General features: G+C 37.7%; 1 protein-coding gene across 1 annotated transcript in view; it reads right to left on the bottom strand.

Annotated features, from left to right (window-relative positions):
• Nucleotides 1–24,726, bottom strand: part of LOC110109665 (CBS domain-containing protein CBSX1, chloroplastic-like) — a 54,268-nt gene that overhangs the window by 25,638 nt on the left and 3,904 nt on the right. Inside the window, exon 5 of the mRNA XM_028696041.1 lies at nt 9,908–9,960. Coding sequence (XP_028551874.1) covers nt 9,908–9,960 — 53 coding nt within the window. The remainder of the gene's footprint in view (nt 1–9,907; nt 9,961–24,726) is intronic.

Genomic DNA, 24,726 nt, shown 5'->3' on the forward strand with positions numbered 1-24,726 from the left:
GGTTATGTTTTGATTGATTGAGAATTAGGGTTTCTTGGCGTTTGAGCTCTAGACTCTCTTGTCTAGAGATTTGGGAGAGAATATCCTCCTCTCGAATTGAGGATCACTTGTATCATGCTTTCGTACTATTCTTGCTTTGCTTCCCTTATTGCAATCCATCGTTTTGGGGCTGATTTCGCCTAGGTTTTGCTCATTTCTCGTTGTTTTTCTCCAAATTAGTGATCGGTTTGCTTGCGAACTCAAATATTCCCTTAGGGTTGCTTGCGAACTCAAGTATTTCCTATCAAGTGGTTACCAATGTCAAGGTACAGGGAATCAGTAAGAACACAATCACCCCAGGTCGAAATGATTGATTCTTTATTTAAGTCAACAACAAAAAATAATAATAATGGCTTATTGATTCCTATATGAGCTATAGAGAGAGAAAGCCAAATCAAATAATTATAGAAACTCGCTAGCAAAGGTAAAAATATACGGTTTACACAAGCACCTACAAGCCGGTGTAGAAAACCCATCATACACTTAACATGCTACCTACAGGCAAATAGAGAAAGGGCTACGAAAAGCAAGAGCTTCTACGAGCTGTCGTAGAATACTTGTCAGATGTTCAAAATATCCTCGCACATGCATTATAACATATATGCACATATGTACACAAAAAAGCATGTGTAATCACACAATCCGCGTAGGCCCCGACGAGCGTGTTATGGGAACACACGTGACATCTAGGGATGCTGCGTGGGTCAATAAATTTGAACCCGATCCTCCTAAGCAGGTAAATAGGAGTCGACAAGGTTTGACAAATAATTATAAAATACCCCCAAACACTCGCATAGACCCCAAAAAATGTGTTATGGGAACATAGGTGACGTATAGGATGCTGCGCTTGTCAATAAATTTGAACTCAATCCTTCTAAGCAGGTAAATAAGAGTTGTCAAAGTTTGACAAATAATTATATAATACCCCCAAACACCCGCGTGGGCCCCGACGAGTGTGATGAACTCACACACATGATGTCTAGGAATGTTGCGCGGGTCAATAAATTTGAGCCCGAGCCTCCTAAACTGGTAAATAGGAGTCAACAAGGTTCGGTGAATAATTATAAAATACCTCAAACACTCGCATGGGCCCCAGCGAGCGTGATATATTCACACACGTGACATCTAGGAATGTCAGGTGGGTCAATAAATGAACCACAATTCAAGCCCATCCTTCATATGGATAGATAGGAGTCGACATAGTTCGAATTATCAAACAGATATACGATCAAGGTGTCGACCAGAATATCTGTTTTATACGTTCATATAAAGCCTTCAAGGTCTGTGACAAAAGAACTTAAATAAAATCATACAGCCGACAAACCCGATCCCCTATCGGCAAGTTGATAAGGTCGACAAGATTTGGTCAATTAAAATGACCCAACACCCCGATGATGGCTGTGTTGAACAAAGATCTCAATCGAAGAGGTTAACTCCAACCATTTTAAATGCCTCTAAACTTTCACAAAATTAAAATTCCTACGAAAATATAAGTGACTTTAATGTCACTCCGAAGATGATCGTGTTGAACAAAGATCTCAACCGGATGGGTTAACTCTAACCATTTCAAAAGCCTTTAAACTTTATAAAATTCAAATTTCTACGAAAATATAAGTAATTTTAACGTCACCCTGATGATTGTCGTGTTGAACGTATATCTCAACCATATAGGTTAATTCAAAATACTCTACACCTTCAAATATCTTCAAAATGTCACTCAAATGCTCATCAAAACTTTAAAACTCCAAAGAAATTTTCAAAATCCCAAAAATTCAAAAATATTTAAAATTAAAATTCAACTATTCAAATACTTAAAGCAATAAATTCATCCACCCTCCGCTGTCCTCTAACCGGCGATTTTTCCGCCAAATGGCATCGCAGGTAAACGGTTATGACCAGGGCCCTCTGAACCGAGTAATTTTGATGCCAAATGGCACCACTAAATTACAGTTATGGTCAGAGCCAATACGATCCTTAGTAGCATCAAATCCTTGAGATATGAATCTATATGATATGATTGATAAGGCACAAAGTACTCTATTAGCTAAGGTAGATTCAAATTTATCCCCTTAGATAAACACCCACCCTAAATCTACAAGATACCCTTGGAAGAAGCAACCCATGATTGCCAACATGGATCCTTCTGTCAAGTTGGGTCGACTACCTCCTCTGACTAAGTAGACCAGGGACCACGATGGTCCAAGAGTACGAAATCATGGGATCTTGATTGGGTCCATCATCCATTCCCTCACCATCCGCTTTAAGTGCAAGATAACGAAATTTTCAATTTTAAATATCAAATCTTCCAACCTTCCAATTTAACATCCCTTAAACCCATGCTGCTACTCCCCCGAAAAGCAGCGGGCGAGGCCGAGGCCAAATTTTTGGAGCCCACAACCCACTTAACAAAATTAGTTTCATGGACTTTATATAAATAATTATCAGATTCATTAATTAGATTAGAGCTTATATCCAATAGAAGGTTATAAGCAAGATTCATGACCTCGAGAGTGAAGGAAACCCAATAATAAGACTTAATTTGGATTATTATTCTAACTATATTTATTAAAGATGTCTAATGAACACAAACGATAGCTTTAAGGAGAGTCCACATAACTTTTGTGATGTGCCTTCGTATCAAAAACAGCAACAAACTCCAAGAGATTCAACACAAACAAATTTTTATTGATAGAAAGTAAATACAAACAAAGCAAGATACAATTCTCCTCTTTTGAGAGGACTCTCTCCTAAATCCTAGACAATGCTAGGATCCCTCACGAAAAGAATACTACAACACTCTTAAATCAAATTCTGCATACATTGTTGCAAACAATAAAATAACAAATTCTAAAATAACCCTCTCCCAATTACCTCTCAAATCAACCTCCAAATTAGCCCTTTTCTATTAGAAAATATCTTCTAATTAATCTCCTTCAATTCAACCCCCAAATCTTCCTTCTTTAATTCGAAAATATCTCCTAATTAATCTCCTTCAAATCATCCCCCAAATCTATCCTTTTTAACTAGAAAATATCTCCTAATTAATCTCCATCAGCTTTGAGTTTCGAAACTCCACTAGGCTCTGCAGATCCACCAAGTAGCCCAGCCCTGCTCATTGTTTCGCCTTAACCATGGTTTTGAGAAAAACAATGGTTTTGCACTGAATTTTATCTCCCCGCAGTACCACCTTTTTTCCTTCTACCTGAATCTCCATAGTCAGAGATTTCCAATCCACCTTCGTTTCCCTGATCATCTGTAACCACTTCATCCTTATGATCACATTAGTGCTCCCCAAATTCAAAAGAAGAAAATCATCCACTATCTATATACCCTGGAGTTTTAGCACCAACCTCTTCCAAATCCTCCTCCTCTCTACCTTTCTCGTTCCCATCATGACTTTAAAGCTCCTTGTATCCACCAACTTAAATTCTAACTAGTCCACGATGTGATCAGATATAAAGTTATTGAGTAGTCCCGCTATCCACCAACACCACCACTAGCTGCTCCCCGACTTGTCCCCTCACCTTTATGGTGTGATTTGGAGTAAATCCCACCATAGAATTTAAGGACACTTCCGCCACATCAAGGTGTAGATGCTCCTTCTTCTGCTTCCTCTACCTTTTCCTCGTTGTCAGTCTCTTCCTCCTCGCAAATCAGAAGAACCTGGAGTGTGCAATCCTTGCACCGATGGCATGGTGCATATCTCCCTCATCAGAGTGAAAACACAAACCTTTCGCTTTCTTACCCTGCACCTCTGCCTCAATGAGGAGACTAAAATTGGTCCCGGAGCAAACTCCCCCACTCTTATCCTTTGGTGCTTCCCGTTGAAATGATAAATTCTTGGTCCTTGGCGTCAATGAAGTTGAGGTACTTTTATAAGAGCCTCCCGCAACCCCCCTCTTACCACTTCTCTCCATCTGCCTTAGATCCTCTGCTATATGTGCAAGCTCCATCGCTCCTTCAACCCCCTCGGCCTCAGCAATCAAAGTTCCACTCGTATGTCGGGCTTGAGGCCCTTTATGAAATTTTTCTCCAATACTGCTTCCGAAATTTTCGTCAACCTCCCTGACAACAACTCAAATCTCTCCTTGTACTCCATTACATTACCCTCTTGTGTCAAGGCAAGGAATTTCTCATGAAAGTCTCCTTCCCGAATGGCTCGGAAACATACCAACAAACAATCTTTAAACTCCACCCATGAACGGATCGGGTATCTAGCCTCTCTCCACTAGAACCAAGCGAGAGCTTTCCCCTACATACATAACCCTGCAGCTGTAAGCTTCTCCTCCTCTCTTAACTCATTCATTGCAAAATACCACTCCACCCAATATACCCACCCATGGGCATCCTCTCCTTTGAACACCAGCATCTTCAACTTCCTCACCTTCACTTCTCCACCCCAACTTTTTCTCCCATAGATAGTTCCCCCAGTATATCGAGGGTGACAATCCCACCTTTCTTCCATCTGCCTCCCATGACCTAATCCCATGGCTTAGCTCATCCACCTCCCTCTCTGATTGTCCACTCGCCTTACAACCTCCTCCATAAATCCCACCATAGAACTCTCTTCTTGCTGTCATTTTATCTGAAAACCATAATCCCCTCCCCTTCTCAAAACTCTGGGGGTGGTTCTTGGTGGAAGAAACTCGCCTCGTCAAACTCCTCCCATTCGATCTCCTTTCCCTTCGAATCGGCTAAGGGAACCCTGATCAACTTGTGTTGAGGGTTAGCAATCGGACCGCAGGTGAGGCTTTGGATTGCATCTTCATGAGCTTCTTTATCATCTCTTCCATCCCTCCCTATCAGCTCTCCATCCTATTTTCTAGAGTGGAAAATCTTTCCTCCATCCCAAATTTGAATTGTTCCACTTCCCCTTCCAACGCATCAATCTTCTTTGTTGTCATTCATAGATGTTGCAGGATTAACGAAGAGCATTGCGATTTTGGTCCAGGACACCTCTCTGACACCAATTTGATGTACCTTGGTATCAAAAACAGCAACAAACATCAAGAGCTCAATTTAAAATTGCGCAATAAGAGGTGTGCCTCTGCGCAATTTGACCCAAAAACGCCTCGAGGCTTACGCAATTCCTCTCCTGACAGAGGCGTACGCCTCACCTGATCTAAGGCGCGCCTTAGAAGCGCAATTCTGGCAGAGGCGTACGCCTCACAGAAACGGCCCCACCTACTTAAAATGAATCCTCTTCTTCCCTTCATCCCGCACGGGTTCCAGGTTTTCCACAATTTTCACTTCCAGCTTCCCTGTTCGCAAAACAGACAGCCTCCTACACCGTCGGCCTCCCTTCCCACCGCCTCTCCCACCGGCGCCGCCTCTCTCCGGCGAACTTGAAGTGTCCAGCCGCCCTCTAGGAGTACTCCACAATCGATTTTAGTTTTTTTTTTTAGTTTAAGGTTAGATTTTTCAAGTGAAAGAAAATCTAGGGTTTTTTATTTTTTGATTTTTTTGTATTTTTGGATTTTTGCATTAGGAAACATGGTTAGAGGCAAAGAAAAGGCGAATACGTTATTGCGACGTGACCCTTATTGGAAATATTGTGTGCAAGTTGACGTAGGAGGCGGAGAGAAGACGTATGTTTATTTAAAATACAAATTTTCTGAGAAAGTGGTGAAGGGCGGAGTAACCCGCATGAATGAAAACTTATCATGCTCTCATAAGAACGTAGCACCGTGTGCAAAAGTGCCGAACAATGTGAATGATGAAATAATTACTTACATGAAGAAAACTACCACGGCAAAACACTTACAACAGGAGCAATTTGATGAAATGGTCGAACATGGTGCTTACTTTGGGAGTGAGAGTGGAAATGGCTCTTCCTCCACTATACATAATAGAGGTGCACGGGGTCATATGGATTAGTATATGACTAATCCAGGAGAGGATAGAAGACTTTGGGAGTTTTGTTAAACTAATATTTTGTGATTTGTACTTTGGGACATGATTTTATTGTATCTATTTTCTTACTTTCCACTATTTTCATATATTATTTAGATGTTTTTATTATATGATAGAATCTAGCTATTATTTACCTGCTAAAACCCTTAAATTCTCATTTACGCAATTCTGCGTCCGTGAGGCTTAAGCCTCACACCGCCTCGAGGATACCGCCTCGCCTCACGGATGAAAACCGCCTCGATGCTTAATTACGCAATTTTAAACCTTGATCAAGAGATTCAACACAAAAATATATTTTTAAAGATAGAAAATCAAATACGAATAAAGCAAGATACAATGGTCCTCTTTCGAGAGGACATTCTCTCCCAAACCTAGATGCCGCTAGGATCCCTTACAAAAAAAACTACAACACTCTAAATCAAATTCTGCATACAAACATAATATAAATCCTAAATAATAGCAAACAATAAAAACAACAAATTTTAAAATAGCCCTCCCCCAATTCCCTCTCAAATCAACCACTAAATTAGCCCCCAAATTAGTCCTCTCCAATTAGAAAATATCTCCTAATTATTCTCCTCCAATTCAGCCCCAAAATCTACCCTTTTTAATTAAAAAATATCTCCTAATTAATCTCCTTCAAATCTTCCCTGTTTAATTATAAAACATCTCCTAATTAATCCATTTCTTAATTCTACTTCTCACATATGTAATAATAGGTTTAATGGGCCCAAAAGAGGGGCCGAATCACCCTCTCCCGTATCATTTTATTGCTCTAATTTTAAAGTAATCTATAACGTTGGGTCATATGATCATGTATTATAAAAAAAATGACTAGTGTATCGGGTTTTCTCACAATGCCTATAGGTAAGAGAGCATAAATAGTGAGTTTTGCAACCTCCTTCTGAAGACAAGGTGGTTTGATTGGTTTATCTTACAACTTCTCCCTATAAACAAGGCAGGCCAACTGATAGGTCTTCAGACCTCGCCGCATAGAAAAGACAACCTAAATAGTAGGTCTTGTAACCTCATCATATAACAAAATTGGACCAATTTGTCAATCTTACGACCTTGCCTTATGTCTTATTGACAAAGCAACATGAATAGTAGGTCTCACAAACTTGCCACAAAGATAAGACAACCCGATTGATTAAATTATTTGATTTTGTTTTATGTATAGGTATTTTAAAGTACAAATTGAGGCAATGACTCAACAAAACCTTTGGATCAATTGGGATATAACAAGATTGAGCTGGAATCACTGGCCTATCTCCCTAATCAACATAGTACATATTGAATTTATTAGAGTTAGGACCATTGGGGTATTATATTAATTTGATTACTAAAAGGCCTTTCGGTGATTTTTTATTCTCAAGATGACTTGATAATGTTCTTAGGTTACCGAAGTTCTCCCGCAAACCTTGGTTGAATTTCAAGCCATTTGGAATCTATGGTACTATTGACCCATATACTAAAAACAAAAAAAGAGCGAAATTGGTAACACAAGCGACGGTCGGAGGGCTCGACACATCATTTAAATTGCAAAACAACTTTTGATCGTCAAACAAATTGTGTTGTTGTGATCGGAGTGTTGAATTTACCTATGAGGGAGCCCATTGCAGTCAAGTCAAGCAAAAAATATCAAACTCGATGACCGATACCCAAAAACGACGTGCAGCGCTGCTCAAACAATATTTGATTGCACAACGAACTTCACCGTTGCGTTTGGAACGTCTGAGTCATCTAAAAATGATTGTGATTTCGTCGAATGGAGTTCGCGCAAAAAAAAAGGTGTGGATCCCAGGATAAAGATGCATGCAAAACGAGACAAAATTATTTTTTAATTTCTCATTCCTATTATTTTATAATAATAATTATAATATATTATTATTATTATTATTATTAATGACATAATTAAAACTAAAATAAAAAAGCACAGTACACATTCCACTTCGTTCATGCCAGACCCACACGTCTCCCCAAACCCTCTACCGACTCCTCCCTAGGAATATACTCTAGGGGAGGCATTCTCTCTTCCCTTTCACCTTATCAGATTAGGATTTTCCTCACTTACTTAACGGTTTGTGACTTCCCTAGCCTCTGACGACGCCGTTTGGTTTGGCACTCAAGCAGCTTCTTCAACATCCCTTCCAAGTTGAAAAATTTTCCATCAATCTTCTCATGTATGGCTGAAATTTGACTTATGAAATCTGAAAATTGAGTTTGGAGATCCGAAATTTCATATTTCAATTGTATGATCACCACCTCCAACACTTCTACCTTTCTTCTTTCCATGGGTACCTAGATCTAGGCTCCAAATAGCAAAAAAGGACAAAAAACAACTGATCTGGTCTTCAAACACAAAAATTATCAAAACGGAGAGGCAAAACATAGCATAAATCAGCAAGGAGTCCTATTTTCCGTCAAGGACAAAGTTCTGATATCAATTTGATAGGAAGTGCTTATAGAAATCCACTATTCCTTGGATGAAATTTAATTTAATAGCCCCAAACACAATCCCCAAAAATAATTAAGAGGAATGACTAGAGAAAAATCTTTTTTAATTGATGATAAAAGGAAGAAAACAAAGTAACAAACAAGATACAATGTATCTTCAATTGGAGAGAAAGATCCTACTCTCTCAAATCCTTAGCAACCGACTAGAGCCCAAACACCCTGAAAACAATCTAATTTCAACAAATAGCATATAATCCTAACCCTAGGAAAACAAACCTAATTAAAGCAAACAATAATGATGTAAATCCCAAAACAGCCCCTCTTTTGAATTTTCCCTCTTAACCAAGCCTTAATTTCCTTCTTCAAATGACTGTTACACCCCACCCCAGAGGTGGGGGAGTTTGAGGCGGAATAGGTCCGACTCCTGTAAACAAAGGTCGGTCCCTCTTGGACCGGCTGGATTAGTCTAACAGAATTATCACTACCAATAGTAGTCATATTTGACTGTGAATATGAGTTTCTAGTTAGATTAAAGATTTTGACCAGAAGACATTAATTTCTTTTGCACTAATTCATAGTATTCATTACATTAGATGTATTAGGTAAGCCTAACCCTGAGTTTTCCCACATCATCAAATTTAGTGAGGATGATATAAATACTTCAGATAAACTATAAAACTAAATCACATATTTATACTCAGAGTTCAAGGCTTTTAAGTAGTTGTAGCCTATAAAATCCTCTAGATTGAATTTCAACAACAACAACAACATCATCATCAAGCCTTTGTCCCATTACGTGGGGTCGGCTACATGAATCCTTTTTCTTCATTGTGACCTATTAAAGGTCAAATTCTAGTTTAAATCTAATAAAGAAAGATCATTCATAATATTTTCTAACAAAGTCTTTTTAGGTCTACCTCTACCTTTCTTAACATAAGTCCATTTTAATATCTCTACTTTCCTAACTGGGTCATCAGAAGGCCGCCATTTTATGTGACCAAACTATGTAAGAAGACTCTCTCTATCTTTCTTAACATAAGTCAAATCTAATACCTCTAAATTTAATTTCAAAAAAAAAAAAAAAAAATCAAATATCTGCAGCTGGAATGAATCAACAACAGGGTACATAAATCATTTTTTCCATCAAGCCTACATTAGGCTAAAAAACAACCAACTAACTACAAGTTTGCACATATATTATGCATGATTGCCACAAAAATGTAGAATACATTAGATTTGCAAGGTTCTATTGCAAGTGAAGTTCGCTCCATCCAAAACTCATCCGTATAAAACGCATTAGAAGAACAGAATCAGGTGAAAAATATCAATCACAATGTCACACTAAGTAGTCCAATATTACCATACATTAATATTAAATCATTTTACCGTACATAGCAAGTGAAAGAACTGAAATTCCAAAAAGAATTATGAACAGGAATACAGCATAAGCTAAGAAAGATAAATATTTCTTCAACCATTAAAGAACAATTTCGCATACCTTCCATGTGCTATTTACCTCAGGGAACATGCTTGTATCAGTTCGTCCAGGTCCTTTTGCAAAAGAACGAGAACAAGAAGAGCATCAGCATGGTTACTCTAGCAAATACAAATTTGTCATTTGCAGTTGTAAAAAACATAAAACATGCGCTCAAAAACTTCATAGAAGCTAGTACATGAGCTTCATTTTTCAAGCAAAAACAAAAAGTGCTGAAGCAACAATTTTCTAAATAGGGAGAAAACCAAAATGAACATAAAAATTATAAGATTCTAATGCTCCTACAAGATGAAACCAAACAAATAATACATACAGAATTTTTTTTCATTGTGAAAACATATAGGATAAAAATATTTCCAAAGAACAAGACAGATTTGTTACAAGTCAAAGAATTACTTCCACAACTGGAAGGAGAAAACTAATAGCACAAGAGCATTAATTAGGACTTCAGAAGCTTTCTGTAGAAAAATATTTCATGGATGAAAAAACTATTTGATCAGAGTGATTTAGTATCTAAAATTTACTAAAAAAAACTTAGAATAACATGCAGAATGAAAACTCTCAAAAAACACAACCACTGAGTTACCACTTACCAACTGTAACTCCAGAAAAATCAATTACTTTTTATGTAAATATAACAAAAAGATACTTCTTACATTCCAAACAATAATTTAATTATCCCAAAATCTAAATTTACACAGAAAAAACAATGAACAAATATAAAACTTGAGTAATAATCAAGAATCACACTACAAAAAAGAATTTGCAATGCATCGAACTTGAAAATGCTTCAATCATGCTTAAATGTCAGTCACCAAACAAATTAATAGGAAGAACAAGAATAAAAATCACCGGGCGCTTCGACAGTGGAGAAGGTAGAGCAGCGGGATTTTGAGGTCGTGGAAGCAGAGGATCGGAGGGAGAGCGGGATTGAGGAGGGAGTCGAGAGTCAAAGAACAACCGAAAGCTTCGCTCGGGTGGCTATTTAACGACGCGAATGAACCTCCTCGAGCGGAGTTTGAGCAGGATTCAGGGGATACAACTCGAGCGGCGCCGAATCAGCGCAATTTCGGCAGGATATCGCGGGTCCGACGGGTAAGAGGCTTATGCGCATGATTTCTGCTTTCATTTCTTCTCAATTTTGATTCTATTGGGTATGACATGAAGGTCAACAAGGATGTATAATTTCCCTTATGCTTTTCTCTTAAAAGGATAACCAAGAGGCATAAAATGCAACAGCTTTCACTATTACAACAACAGCAGCTCTTTCTAAAGTTGGGTCCATTGTTAATATTTGTAGAAATCAATGAAAAAAATAAGTCGTCGTGACAAGCAATAAAAGTAAACAACAATGCATAAAACACAGTATTACGCTTCTTTCCTTTTAGACATTTGACATGTTTTACATTATAACATTATCCGTTCAACATATCATTTCAAGCTATACCAATAATACCTATCATCCTTAATAGTTATAGTTTTATCTCAACCAAAATGCCGCACAACAACACCTACATGTAATTCTAAGATAAAAAAATAACAAAAAGATGAAGAAATGATGCAAAGTCGAATTCCTTTAAAAAAAAATCATCCTTAATCATAAAAACCTAGTCATAGGTGAGGAACAAGTTAAAAGATATATGTCATCAAAATTCTTATATTTGGCATAATACTCTTCATGTGATCAAAACTAGCCCTTAACTTGCATGGTGTGTAAGATGACAACAAACCTACTTAAGGCATCAGAAGTTTTATTTTCAATTCCAACATAGTATTTTTAACAAAAGTGTATGTTCTTATAAATCCACCCATTTATCATATTGATGCCCTAATTTATTCTAGGAATTTAAGTATTTTAAAGAATGGCGATTTAATAAATATAGGGCAAATTCCTTGTACAACAAGTAAAGCATCCAATATTGATTGATTGCACAACAACATAGAATTCTCTGTAATAATTAGGCTAATTTGATTTTGCATCATTTAAGATCTCACTAGAACAAGCAACCGTATGTTCATCTTAGCTCAACAATCCCCCTACTCCCACGTCAGACACATAATATAAAATCACAAAAACCATGTAGAATTAGATAATAATAGTGTAGGTGCATTAGCCTCACTTGGATGTCACTGAAGGCACGTTCAACATATTGCATTCACTTAAATTCTCCCTTTTTATAGTAATTAGTAATTATTGCCATGACAGTAGTACTAAATCTTTTGATAAAGCATAGCAAAAAAGCAGACAAACAATTGAAACTCTGGATATCGTGAATATTGGTCTGCGTTGGCCAATCTCTAATTGCTATAACCTTATAAATATTGATATATAACCCATCAATAGCACAACAAATACTAAAACTATATAGACAACGTAACAAAAAAGCTCTTTTTTAGATTTAGATATTATTCTTTATATTGCTACTTTTCAAAGACCTTTCTATGATGATAAATCATCACAAAAAAGTAGTCAAACAATTGAGACTCCGAATATCGTGAATATTGGTGTATTGGCCAATCTCTAATTGCTATAACCTTGTAAAGATTGATATATAACCCATCAATCGACACAACAAATACCAAAAATATATAGACAACATAAAAAAGCACTTTTTAAGATTTAGATATATTTCTTTATATTGCTACTTTTCAAAAACTTACCTATGATGTACTAAATGTTCCTCTCTATGTTTATTGTAAATCAAAATATAACTGCTATAAATAACAAGAAATTTTCTTTTAGAGTTCGTAGATATGGTTTATAATTCTCATAAAAGTACTCAAGCCATTAATTAAACTAAAACACATCACTAATCATTATTAGAAACTATCCTTAGTCAAAAAAAATTCTTCTCCCATCCTTACTAGACAGCAACCACTCAGATCAATTTTCAAGAAAATCACAACCCATTCATCATATCTAGTATATCATCTATGCCTCGATATGGGAAATCAATAATTGATAATAATTTTCTTAACCACTCGACCACACATCCTCCAACTCACGTCCTCTTTATCTGGTCAAATTGGTTCACATCAAGGCATTTTTTTATTACAATAAATTTTTTATGCAATACACATTACATAATACTTATGCATTATATATATAGGCAAGATGGTCAAGTGGCTAAAGCTCGAGAGTTGGGCCCAAGCCTGAGTGAGAGTGAGAGAGCAATGGCAAGGAGTGAAAGGCAGGTAGCGAGAGACTCTTGGCAAGACATGGGGGTGAGAAAGGGGAGCGATCAAATGGGGAGGCGAAACATGAATCAAGAGTATGTGAGAGCCAACAACCAAAGCATCCTTAGCGATGCCACATGGAAGAGCGATGAAAGGAGTGTAGTTTAAGGCTGAAGATGAAATAGGGAAAGAAGATCTACAGCTCTGTTTCTTCTTCCTCTATAGACCTATAATATCTATTTGGATTATTTTGCTGTGTTGATTTTTCAATAATCTAATAAGATGAACATTAAAACTAATCTATCTATCAATAGAGCTAAATACAACTTCTTGTTCATCAGGTTGAGAGTGAGTAATTTTTAGAATTACATTTCTTTTTTAATTTATATCTTCCTTCATATGATATTATTTATATAGCAACTAAATTTATTATTTTTGCAAATTTTCCAATATTATATCCCTTTGTTGATCAGCTAAATAACATTGATATTGAGCCTAACATTTTTAGTTGACATAATGATGCACCCTTATGTTATGATATTAAACCTTATGATATGATATCAAATCTAATGTATGACATTTCAGGGTTTTCTAATCAAGATTTATTATAAGATGTAAGAAAAACTACAATGTGCTCCTAATTTTAACTTCTAAAAATCAACTAAAATGAAAATTTATTGAGCTTCTATAAACTTCAAGAAACTTGGGATCAAAATAGCCACACAAATGCTTTCAAGCTCATTTTTTTTGGAAATCAAATGGCATCAAATTTGATCAAAATTTCTCAAGATCAAGCATTGCACTTTTACAATAAGTAGCAGCTTAACAAAAACTTACTTTATCAAGTAATAAACTACCAAAAGTAGGAGAAATAGCACATCCAATAAGAATTTTATTCAAGAACCAAATTGATTGAGCTTAGTATATGCCTCAAAAACAAATTTATAACCACAATCGATCCCAAAACTACTATATTGGAAAAAAGATCCTTCAATTATGATCACAACCTTAATAGTGAAGCCTCATCACAACAAAAAAATGATCCTCAAGGGCACAAAAGGATTGTAAAATGTCATTGATCCTGATCCCATCATAAGTGTTGCTAGAGTACCGCAAATATCACAACAAAAGGCCATCATCCTTATAGTAAACAACTACCAACAAATAATCACAGTCATGCCGGACCAACTCCATGACCACAAAGCAAAGAAGCAACAACATAGCCATCAAAAGAACCAAAAGACGCAAAAGGGTCACAAAATCAAGCAAATAGAAAATCTATGTGGGCTCAAAAAATTTGTGCCCTGGCCTCTCCTGTTGACGGGAAGAGTTTTAATGGGTTTAGGCTCCAAGGTAAATTTTTATAAGGCATATTAGGTTTAGATAAGACACTATCAAAATATTTCGCCCTTATTTTGCGATGACTTTATGATCTAAGCTCCAGCTTTCCATAGGCGCAAGCCCTTATGATTAATTACCCCTCCCGATAACGAGAGAGAACTTTCGATTAAGCTAGTCGTTAAATAGGACGCAATAATTACCTATCGTATCATAGCAACAATTTTAGAGTTTGCATTTTGAATTGAGGGTTTTAAAGATTAGAAATTTATCACTATATACTAGGAGATGGAGAAATAATATGGACCCTTCAAGATCCCATGGTTCCGTCATTCTGGGCTATCATGGTCTCTAGTCTACATAACCAAAGGAGGTAATCGACCCAACCTGATAGAAGGAACGTTGTCGGCAACCATGTGCTGTTTCGTCCAAGAATACCTTGTAAACCTAAGGTAAATATTTGCCTAAAGTGGTGAATTTAAGTCAACCTAAGCTACCAGAGGGGTTTATATCATATTAAGTACACCATATAATTCATTACCTCATGAGCTTTTAACTATTAAGGAACATCAGGGTTTTGGCTATGAACATAATATAATTGTGTCATTTTGTAACAAAATCATTCAATTAGAGGACACAAGTAGGGTCGCTGCTACTAGAAACTAATTGAGAATGAATTGTACTAATACATTCAACAAGATATCAGCACTTTGTGAGCTGAAGTTATTCTTCAATTCATTATCCTTATCAAACCGTTGCAAAGTATGGATGGATTTTAATTATAAATTTTTGGTGATTATATTTTCATTTAAATGTTTATAATTTAATAGATATTAGATTTCAAAATTTTTATAGGCTTTGAGAATTGAGATTAATATTCAATGCGGCCATCATCGAGGTGTTTGGGCACTTTTAGCAAATCCGCAAACTATTTTCAGATCTCGCATTTAGAAGCAGATATGAAGATTGGAGCACATGCAGAACTTATTTTGGCAAATCCGCGAAGCATTCTCAGATTTTGCATTTAGGAACTTGACATAAAGATTGAAGTACATGCGGAGTGTATTTTAGCGTATAAATTAGTACTATTACAGGTGTGCTTGAACACTTTTAGTGAATCCGCGATGTTTCTTGGAGTGAAACATTTTCAGAGGCAAGATCTCTGTGCAAAAGCATTGATAGGAGAACTCTCTGAGAGTAAAGAATTTAAAATTCATGGTTTTAAAGGAAGGATTGCACAATCGGCTTGGGGGATTGAAGGTGACGTAAGTAATTTCATGCTAGTAGACTTATCACCTTTAGAATTTGTGACAGCACTATCTTGTTCCTTAGGCTTGAACAAGTTTAAGAGCCCAAACTTCTCATTCTTTTTCTCTTTCTTTGATGAATAATTTGTCTATCCATATCTTCAAAAGAATCAAAGAAGTCACTATTTTCATTATCCAATATCATATCACATCTTTTAAATGGAAGAGATGAAGGCTCCTCTTCTCCAAAGGAATGTCTTCTTCTTGGAACAGGACATTGATGGAATCTTGGAGAATATACAATTTTTGTTGAAACCAAAATCCATTTCGTTAATCTCTCAATCATTCCTAGCACACCAGCTTTAACCTCTTTGTTGACCCCTACACCTAAAACCATGTGAGAAAGGACCCAAACTGGTGAATAAAGCGATATGAGCATTGGCGGCTAGGTGCCACACGTCACTTGAAGGGTCAAACGACCTCTGATTGCCAAACGGATGGCGTCATTGCGATCAAGATGTCGAATTCTGCTAGGTCGAAGGCCCTCGCAGTCGAACCAGATGAGATCAGTCAAAAGGGATGACCGACACACAAAATTAAAACGCGAGACTAATCAAACGACGTCGGATCGCGAAACGGACAACATCATTGTGTTCAGAACACCGAAAATACCATAAATGCACTACTAATTTGTTCAATTGAGGTTGTGCACGCAAATCGAGGCGGCCCCATTTAAAATTTACCCTCGGGGTGCTCAAACAATGTCCAATCATGAAACAGACAGCGTCGTTGTGTTCGGAACATTGACAATACCCTAAATGCAAGGCCAATTTGTTCAATTGAAGCTGTGCACGCAAATCGAGGCGGACCCATTTAAAAATGACCCTCGGGGCACCCAAACAATGTCTGATCATGAAACGGACTGCGCCGTTGAGATCGGAACACCATCAATTTGTTCGAATGTGGTTGTGCGCGCATCGAGGCTGGTCCAAATCAACAGCATGCATTTAAAGGGAATTAGGCCTCGGTGTCGCCCAAACGATGTCCGATCTCGAAACGGACTGCGTCGTTGCGACCGGAACATCAGCAATACTCTAAATTCATTATCAATTTATCCAATTTCGATATTCGCCGAAATTGATACATAAAACGGAGTAATCAGCACGCAAATCGAGAAAATAGTACACGAATTGAGGCGATTTTGATTTGATTAATGGAGTTTTTCCATTTCTAATTAATGCATAATAACATGTCATGAATATAGCAGTTAACTTATAAATTTTAAGAAAATGGACAGAAACCAAACAAGGAAATGATTCAAATCCAATTAAAATCATTACCTAATTTGTTATTCTGTCTCATATGACCTTGAACAGACAGATTTATCGCTAAAATAGAACTGAACGAAATTATTTCGTTCTTCTTATAGCTGTCTTCCAAGCGGACAATCTCCCTGCCTCTTGCATAACTCCTACAGCCTTACCTAACTCTTCCACTCACATTTCCTCCCCACAGCTTTGCCGAACTCCTCACCTCCATTAACTAGCCAGAAACTCCAGTTGGAGCTCTGTCTAGCATCCGTCCACAACCTTAAACAGCTAAATCCAAGAGCAGTTCTCCACCCGAAGCTTTACTGATCCTTACTGTAATCCGGTCCTCTTTTCTTGTTGACCTTGGACTCTACGAGAAATAGCAGCTGCTGACCTCTACTCTTCATAGCCACCTCTTCATCCAACTACAGACCACAAGCAGCTCAAATAGCCGAAGCCCACTGCAGCCTTCTTCCTCAATTTATTGAATAAAGTGCAGTGGGGTGACAGCTTTTCCTCTAGATTCCTTCCTGCAATCACTCCGGTCTTCTCTTCAGTCAGCAACTTCCCTGGACGTGGAGTTTTGCTGATTGGCCGAATCTCTGCTCCTATCAGCCGAGCTTCCTTACACAACCACACAGCCTCTCCACTTCCTCATAGATTTAAGGTAAGGACAAAAAGGAATCTCTGGCACCCATGTAAAAAAAAAGGGGTTTGCGATGGCTGAAAGGATTCAGTCCTCAAGCAACGTGCCAAAAAAAAAGGGAAAGGATCATTGCATTTGTTCTTTTCTTTGGCATTTTCTGATTGATGCTTTATTCACATGCTTACTGAAGACAAGTCGATGATAATTTAATAGGATAGATGGAGTTTTCTTTTTTTTTTAAGGCAAGATAACAGTGAACCTTTAAAATCTATTTAGTTTGGGATCTAGGTCAGAGCCAAGAAAGCAAGTCTAGTAGTGTGATGGTTAACTTAAGTCTTTAGTGAGGATTGCTGTAATGTTGTGCAATACAGTTCAAAAAAAAAAAAAAAGGAAGCCTCTAAGTGTATAAAGCCCACTGGAATCGGCCCACTCCAAACCCACATAAAATTGCTGTCTTCAACCCATTCCACAATAGCACTATTCCCTGGTGTATCTTGCTAAATCATTTCAGCAATTTATCAAAACAAACCACTTTATCACCAAAACTCTCTAATCCAATTCATCCCACATTCACCCATCCTCCACTTAAGCCCAATACTCCCTATTTGTTCAGCCCACACACCAAACAACTCCACAAGTCATACAAACACATCAAAACAGAACTTTAAAAAAAATCTGAAACCAAAACTGTAGATATTTTCCTTTTGCTATTCCTCATTATTACTGTTATTATAATTATTGTTAATAATAGTTAACATGGAGCAATGTAATTATTCTTTTTTTTACCATTATCAGTATGTAATTGTGGGTTATCATCGTGGTCGTTGTATATGCATATAGGTATGAATGTATGTTGTATATATGTGTATGTGTTTATGAAAAAAAAAAAGATGAAAGGAGTTTCAAAAAAGAAAAAAGTGAGAAAAAGAGAACTAAAAAAGAGAGTGGAGGAATAAAAAAAGAGAGGGAGAGGTTACAAAAAAAAGAAGTGTTTGTGCCTTTTTGTAAAGTCTTCGTCATCGCTTGAACGCAAAGGTATAACCTTTCTATACCTAAAACTCCGAGAACTCGATTTCGATGCCTGCAGCACGACAAAACAACCACCTATACACGCTTTTCTTAGTGGTGGGAGGAAGTTTGTCGCGATGCTTGCAACTAAGCAGGTAATCACCAAAAAATCCCTTATTCGGCGTTCGTGGCGCACCGGAAAACCGTCTATATACACTTTTCTTAGCGTGGTGGGATGGGAACCCGGTGCAACACGTATTACGAAGTTGGGATACACATAAGTACCCGCTTGCGGGGAAACAATTATTTTTCTTTTGCAATAGGTACCGAAGACCCATACACGCTTTTCTTAGTATGGTGGGGTACGAAAAAAATGCGGTCGCGGTGTCCTTATCCGAGGACACCTACCATACATGCTTTTCTTAGAGTGGTGGGAAAGGCTCAGTTTCCCGTAGTTTGCCCCTAAACAGGGGAGATGCCGGGAGTCTACCAAAATTTCGGGTGAACGCAAGAGACCGCAGCTGAACTTGATTGAACAAATGTGACTTAAGTGAACTCAAACTTTGAGTGAAATTGAAAGACAACATAAGCATGAACTAAATTTGAATCATATGCAAGAGAAGTCAAACTCAAATGAACTCAAATAATATAAGACTTGAGCTTGAATATTTGAACTCAAGCAAAGACTTGAGTTGGACCACAGGGGACTCAAACGAACGGAAGAGGCTCATATTGAGCCTGAACTTTATTTGAACATGTTTTAGACTTGAGCTTATGCTTTGGACTAGACCACATGGGACCTTGATTTGGACATTGAATGAATGAAAATCAAGCAAAGAATTCAAACTCAAATGGTTTCTAATGAACATAATATGAATAAGTGAGAACATGTACTTACTATATACATGAAAATTAACCTTCAAGCAAATTACAAAGAGACTTGAGAATGATTGTTGATGATAATAAAAATGAATAAAAATTATGAGCATGAGCAAAAGAGCTTGTAGTGCAACAACATATTCAATGCTACAACAAAGGATCTTCAACTTACACATAAGCATCACGAAGCATACAATTGCCAACATGATTCACTTGTAGATTACATAGCTAAAGAGAATGAATGATATGGTGACAAGGAAGCATGTGGAGCCTTTGAAACTTCATAAGTCACCTACAAATGACGATGACTTATTTGTAGAACCCATATTAGTTATGCAAGCATGATCACCTACAAATGATGATATTTAATGTGTAGCATTCACAACAATCCTACAATCAAAAATAATGAAGCTTCCGATAAAATATTGAGAATTTTGATTTTGAGGCTTACGCCTCAAAACGCCTTGAGGCTTACGCCTCGCCTCACGAATGAAAAACGCCTCAATACTCGAATACGCAATTTTAAACATTGGCTAATACCAACCAACACTGGAGGAAAGCTAACAAGCAAATGACGACAAAAGCCCACAATGTATGTTATATGTTACTCAAAAGTGAGAATGAAGGGTCATAATGCATACAAGGAATATGCAGTGAATATGGTGATTTATCAACAGTCACATGTGTTTGAAGCTAACATCCGTAAGCAAATCAATCACTGTCGATTCGCAAACAAGCATGTTGATCTACTTGCAAGTAGCGATAGCAGAAATGTCGCAGGACTGCAACAATTACAAATTCTTATAGACCGTTGTCAAAGACCCTTCATAGGTGCAACAAGTTACCAATAAACATGGTGAGTAGGTATATGATAAACACAAGTGTTCACAAGCTATGGCAGCAGAAGGAAATGAACATTATGGCACCTTTAAGATCAGTCACTATTCAATGTTGAGCAAGTACATTGATCCCTTACAATCAAACACAGGATGTGTGCAACAAATGCAAGTTCTTACAGGTCCTTGTGGGAGACCCGCAATACACATGAAACATCATCTGCAAACAAAATACCAAATGACTACAACAAATGCAAACTCCTACGAGCCCAAAGCAGGAGATTCGTTAGTGTACTACAATCTACTTGCATAAATTATGCAAGTAGTGCACAACAGTCTACTTGTACAAAGCAGCAAACAACTCAATTCAGAAGCTACTACGCCACGCCACCGGATCTGCAACACTCAAATGAGCAAACAGAAGGCGTCCATAAGACTACAATGTCACACCACCGGATCCGCAACATCCATTCAAGCGGACAGAAGGCGTTTACAAATATTTTCAAACTACCCCCGCACATCCGCTATAATTTGTATACACATATGTACACAAAAGGGGTAAATGCAATTATAAAACTCACATGGGCCCCGCCGAGCGTGTTGTAGGAACACACATGATGTCTATGGATGCTATGTGTGTCAATAAATTTGAACCCGATCCTCCTAAGCAGGTAAGTAGGAGTCGACAAGGTTTAACAAACAATTATAAAATGCCCCAAAACACCCGTATGAGCCCCGACGAGCGTGCTATTGGTACACACGTGACGTCTAGGGATGCTGCGCGGGTCGATAAGTGAATTCAAGTTCGAACCTGATCCTTCTATATGGATCTATAGGAGTCAACAGAGTTCGAACCATCAAACAAATATACGGTTGTGGTGACTGTTATATTTGTCTTAATGCATTCATATTAGGCCTTCAACGCCTATAACAATGAGAATTTACTAATAAAGGCACAAAGCCTACGAAACCTGATCCCCTATCGGCAAGTTGATAGGGTCGACAAGATTCAAGCTATAAAAGGAAAATATTCTCTCACACCCCGATGATGGCCGCGTTGAATGCAAATCTCAAACAGAGGGGTTCATTCCAAACATTTCAAATGCCACCCAAATGCCCATCAAAATCCAAAACTCCACAAAGTCCAAGAAATCCAAAATCATTCCAAATTCCAGATATTTAAAATCGAAATAATCCATCAACAACTTAAAACAAAATCCATCCACTCTACGTAATAGTTTGTCGGGTGGACAAATTAAAATTCACTTTAGCTCCCATAGAGTTAAATGTCTTGTCGAAAATATCACTAAGATTTATTCTCAAACAATCTCCTATCAGTAAAGATGTGATACATGTCCTCTAACCGGCGATTTTGCCGCCAAATGGCACCGCAGGATAAACGGCTATGACGACCCGGGGCCCTCTAAACCGAGTGGTTTTGCCGCCAAATGGCATCATGAAACACCGGTTATGGCCAGAGCTAATGCGTTCCTTAATGGCATCAAATCCTTGAAATATGAATCAATAGGATATAATCGATAGGGTACAAAGCCCTCTGTTAGCTAAGGTGAATTTAAATTTGTCCCCTTAGACAAATATTAACCCCATGTCTACAAGGTCCCCTTGGACGAAGCAACCCATGGCTTCCAACAAGGATCCTTCTGTCAGGTTGGGTCAACTACCTCCTTTGACTAAGTAGACCAGGGACCACGACGGCCCGGGACGACGGAACCATGGGATCTTGATCGGGTCTATCATCCATTCCCTCATCATCTGCTTTAAGTGCAAGATGGTGAAATTTCAAATTTTAAATATCAAACCTTTCAACCCTTCAAATTTCCAAACATCTAAACTTTTCAAATCCAAAAGCCCATATTGCTACTATATGCCAGATACTACGTATTTTCTACGTATCTGATTGACGACTAGCCTTAATCGAAAGTTCTCTCTCATTATCGAGAGGGGATAATTAACTATAAGGGCTTGCGCCTATAGGAAACCAAAACTCAGATCATAAAGTCCTCAAAAAATGAGGATGAAATCTCTGGGTAGTGTCTTATCTATAAACCCATCTGCCTTTCAAAATTTACCCCGGAACTTAATCCGTTAAAACTCCATCGCCGAAGAAAAAGTAAACAGTGCGAGCGGAGGCCGGGGCAAAATTTTCGGAGCCCACACTCTTCTTCTTGCTCAAGCCAAGATTGCATCTTCACAAGATCAACTTCTAGCTTTTGCTTTAGAACTTAGAAGTACAATGTCATCTCCTTTCCATTGTCCTTTAGAATAGTAACAGAGAACATACAATTTTTCATTTGTTCTAATTCTTTCTTCAGGCAACGTATCTCAAATTGATATTTCATATCAATGGTTTTTCATCAATAACCTTATTTTGAGAAGCCAAAATCTCAATGCATTTTGCATGATGAGCAAATTTCAATGTGTTGTGTGTTTCTTCTTCATTGCTTGATAATGGAGTAACAATGTATATAAGAGAAGCACCCCAAAATCTCAATGCATTTTACTTGATCAGCAAATTTCAATGTGTTGTGCGTTTCTTCTGCATTGCTTAATAATGAAGTAACAGTGCATGTAACAGACTCGCGCCCCTTAACCACTCAATGATGATTGTAGTAGACATGCATGTGATATGGCTGACTCTTCCTTCGATCAATTTTAATATAAAAGTTCCAAGTGTCAATAAGCTTTTATAGTTTTATTGATGTATATGCCCCACACCTTTATTATTATTATTATGGATTGAAATAAAAAATTAATTTATTATTTTTTAATAAATTGAAATGACAATTAATTATTTTTAAATCATTTAAAATGACAAACAATTATTTGAAATTAATTATGTGTGTCATTTGAAATTTTGGCAACCTCCTTACATCCTGGGAGATTGGGAAGGTACTTGCATTTCAATTCGCTTGGCTAGATCAAAGATACGACGGGGCAAAGGCTTCAGGAAGATTAGTCCTGGCACAATCTTCGGCCCTTCAATTTGCGATATCTTTTTTTTTTACTCTTTTTCTTCTTTTTTTTCTCTTTCTTCTTCACTCATTTTTCCTTTTTTTTTTTTTAATACAAACATCCCTCTGATAAATTCTTATACTCACAGTTAGTGAACATTAGTAGGGCAAATGGGGCAGTGGTTGGTTTGGTTGGAGTAGGAGACTAGGCAGAACAGAAAGGGCTCGCAAATTGTGGTTGGGATCGGGCCACGAGACGAGTAGGCGGATTGGGTCGAGCAGTTGAAGTCGAGGGGCAGGAGTGGGATTGGCGCAAGCGATCGTGGCTGGGGTTGAGACTTCTGCACGCGGAAACTAGAGAACGACTGAGGGATTGGGTCGGCTTGCATGCGTTTGTAGGTTGGGGACGGAACGGCAGGTCGCGTGCACAATTGAAATCTTGGGTCGGACACGGGACGAGCCGAAGACGGGAGCTGAGTCGCGTGCATGAGACCAGTGACTGTTGACTGGGATTAGATCGTACAAACAAAGAGAGGGAAGGCTTCGATTGGGCACTTCACCTGCTTCGGCTCCTGGGTTCGATCAAGAGGAAGAGGGGTTAAGCGGGCTGTTGTGTTTGGCAAAGAGAAATTGAGAGCGGGAGAGAGGGAGAGAGAGAGAGAGAGAGAGAGAGAGAGAGAGAGAGAGAGAGAGAGCTCTGGCCTTCGATTCTTGTCTATGTGAGTCGAATGGGGGGAAGATGAGCAGTATGTCAGGGGTTTTTAGTGCCGTGTGAGGGAGTTACATGAGTGGGTAGTTTCTTGTATATCGTTGTGTTGTCTTAGGAGGGAACATGCGTGTGGCCGTGAGAGGATTAGTGGTCAACAATCCAAGAAGCTTCATAAGGGCACCAAGAATAAAGTATGAACATAAAAAGCTAAGGTAATATCCTAGGCATTTATTTACAAAGTTTTAAGGGAATTAAAACAACAACATCAAGCCTTTATCCCACTACGTAGGGTCGGCTACATGAATCTTTTTTCTCCATTATGTCATATTAAGAGTCAAATTCTCATTTAAATCTAATAAAGAAATGTCATTTCTAATATTTTCTAACCAAGCCATTTTATGTTTAACTCTGTCTTTCTTAACATAAGTCAAATCTAATACATCTACTATCCTAATCGGGGTCATTAGAAGTCCGCCGTTTTTATGTGACCAAACCATCTAAGGAAACTCTCTCTAATCTTATTTGTCATGGGAATTAAAACTACTAAACAAAAATAGCCAAAACAAAAAAAAGGAAATAAAAAGTTCACTTTCAATTTTTTCATCTTAATACACACACTTTGCATTTTTGAAGATAGACTATAAGATTTACATCAATAATCAAACAAGTTATCATACAACACTAAGCATTTATCATAATG

This window comes from Dendrobium catenatum, unplaced genomic scaffold (genome assembly GCF_001605985.2).
Source record: "Dendrobium catenatum unplaced genomic scaffold, ASM160598v2 fragScaff_scaffold_74, whole genome shotgun sequence".
Classification (NCBI taxonomy): Eukaryota; Viridiplantae; Streptophyta; class Magnoliopsida; order Asparagales; family Orchidaceae; genus Dendrobium; species Dendrobium catenatum.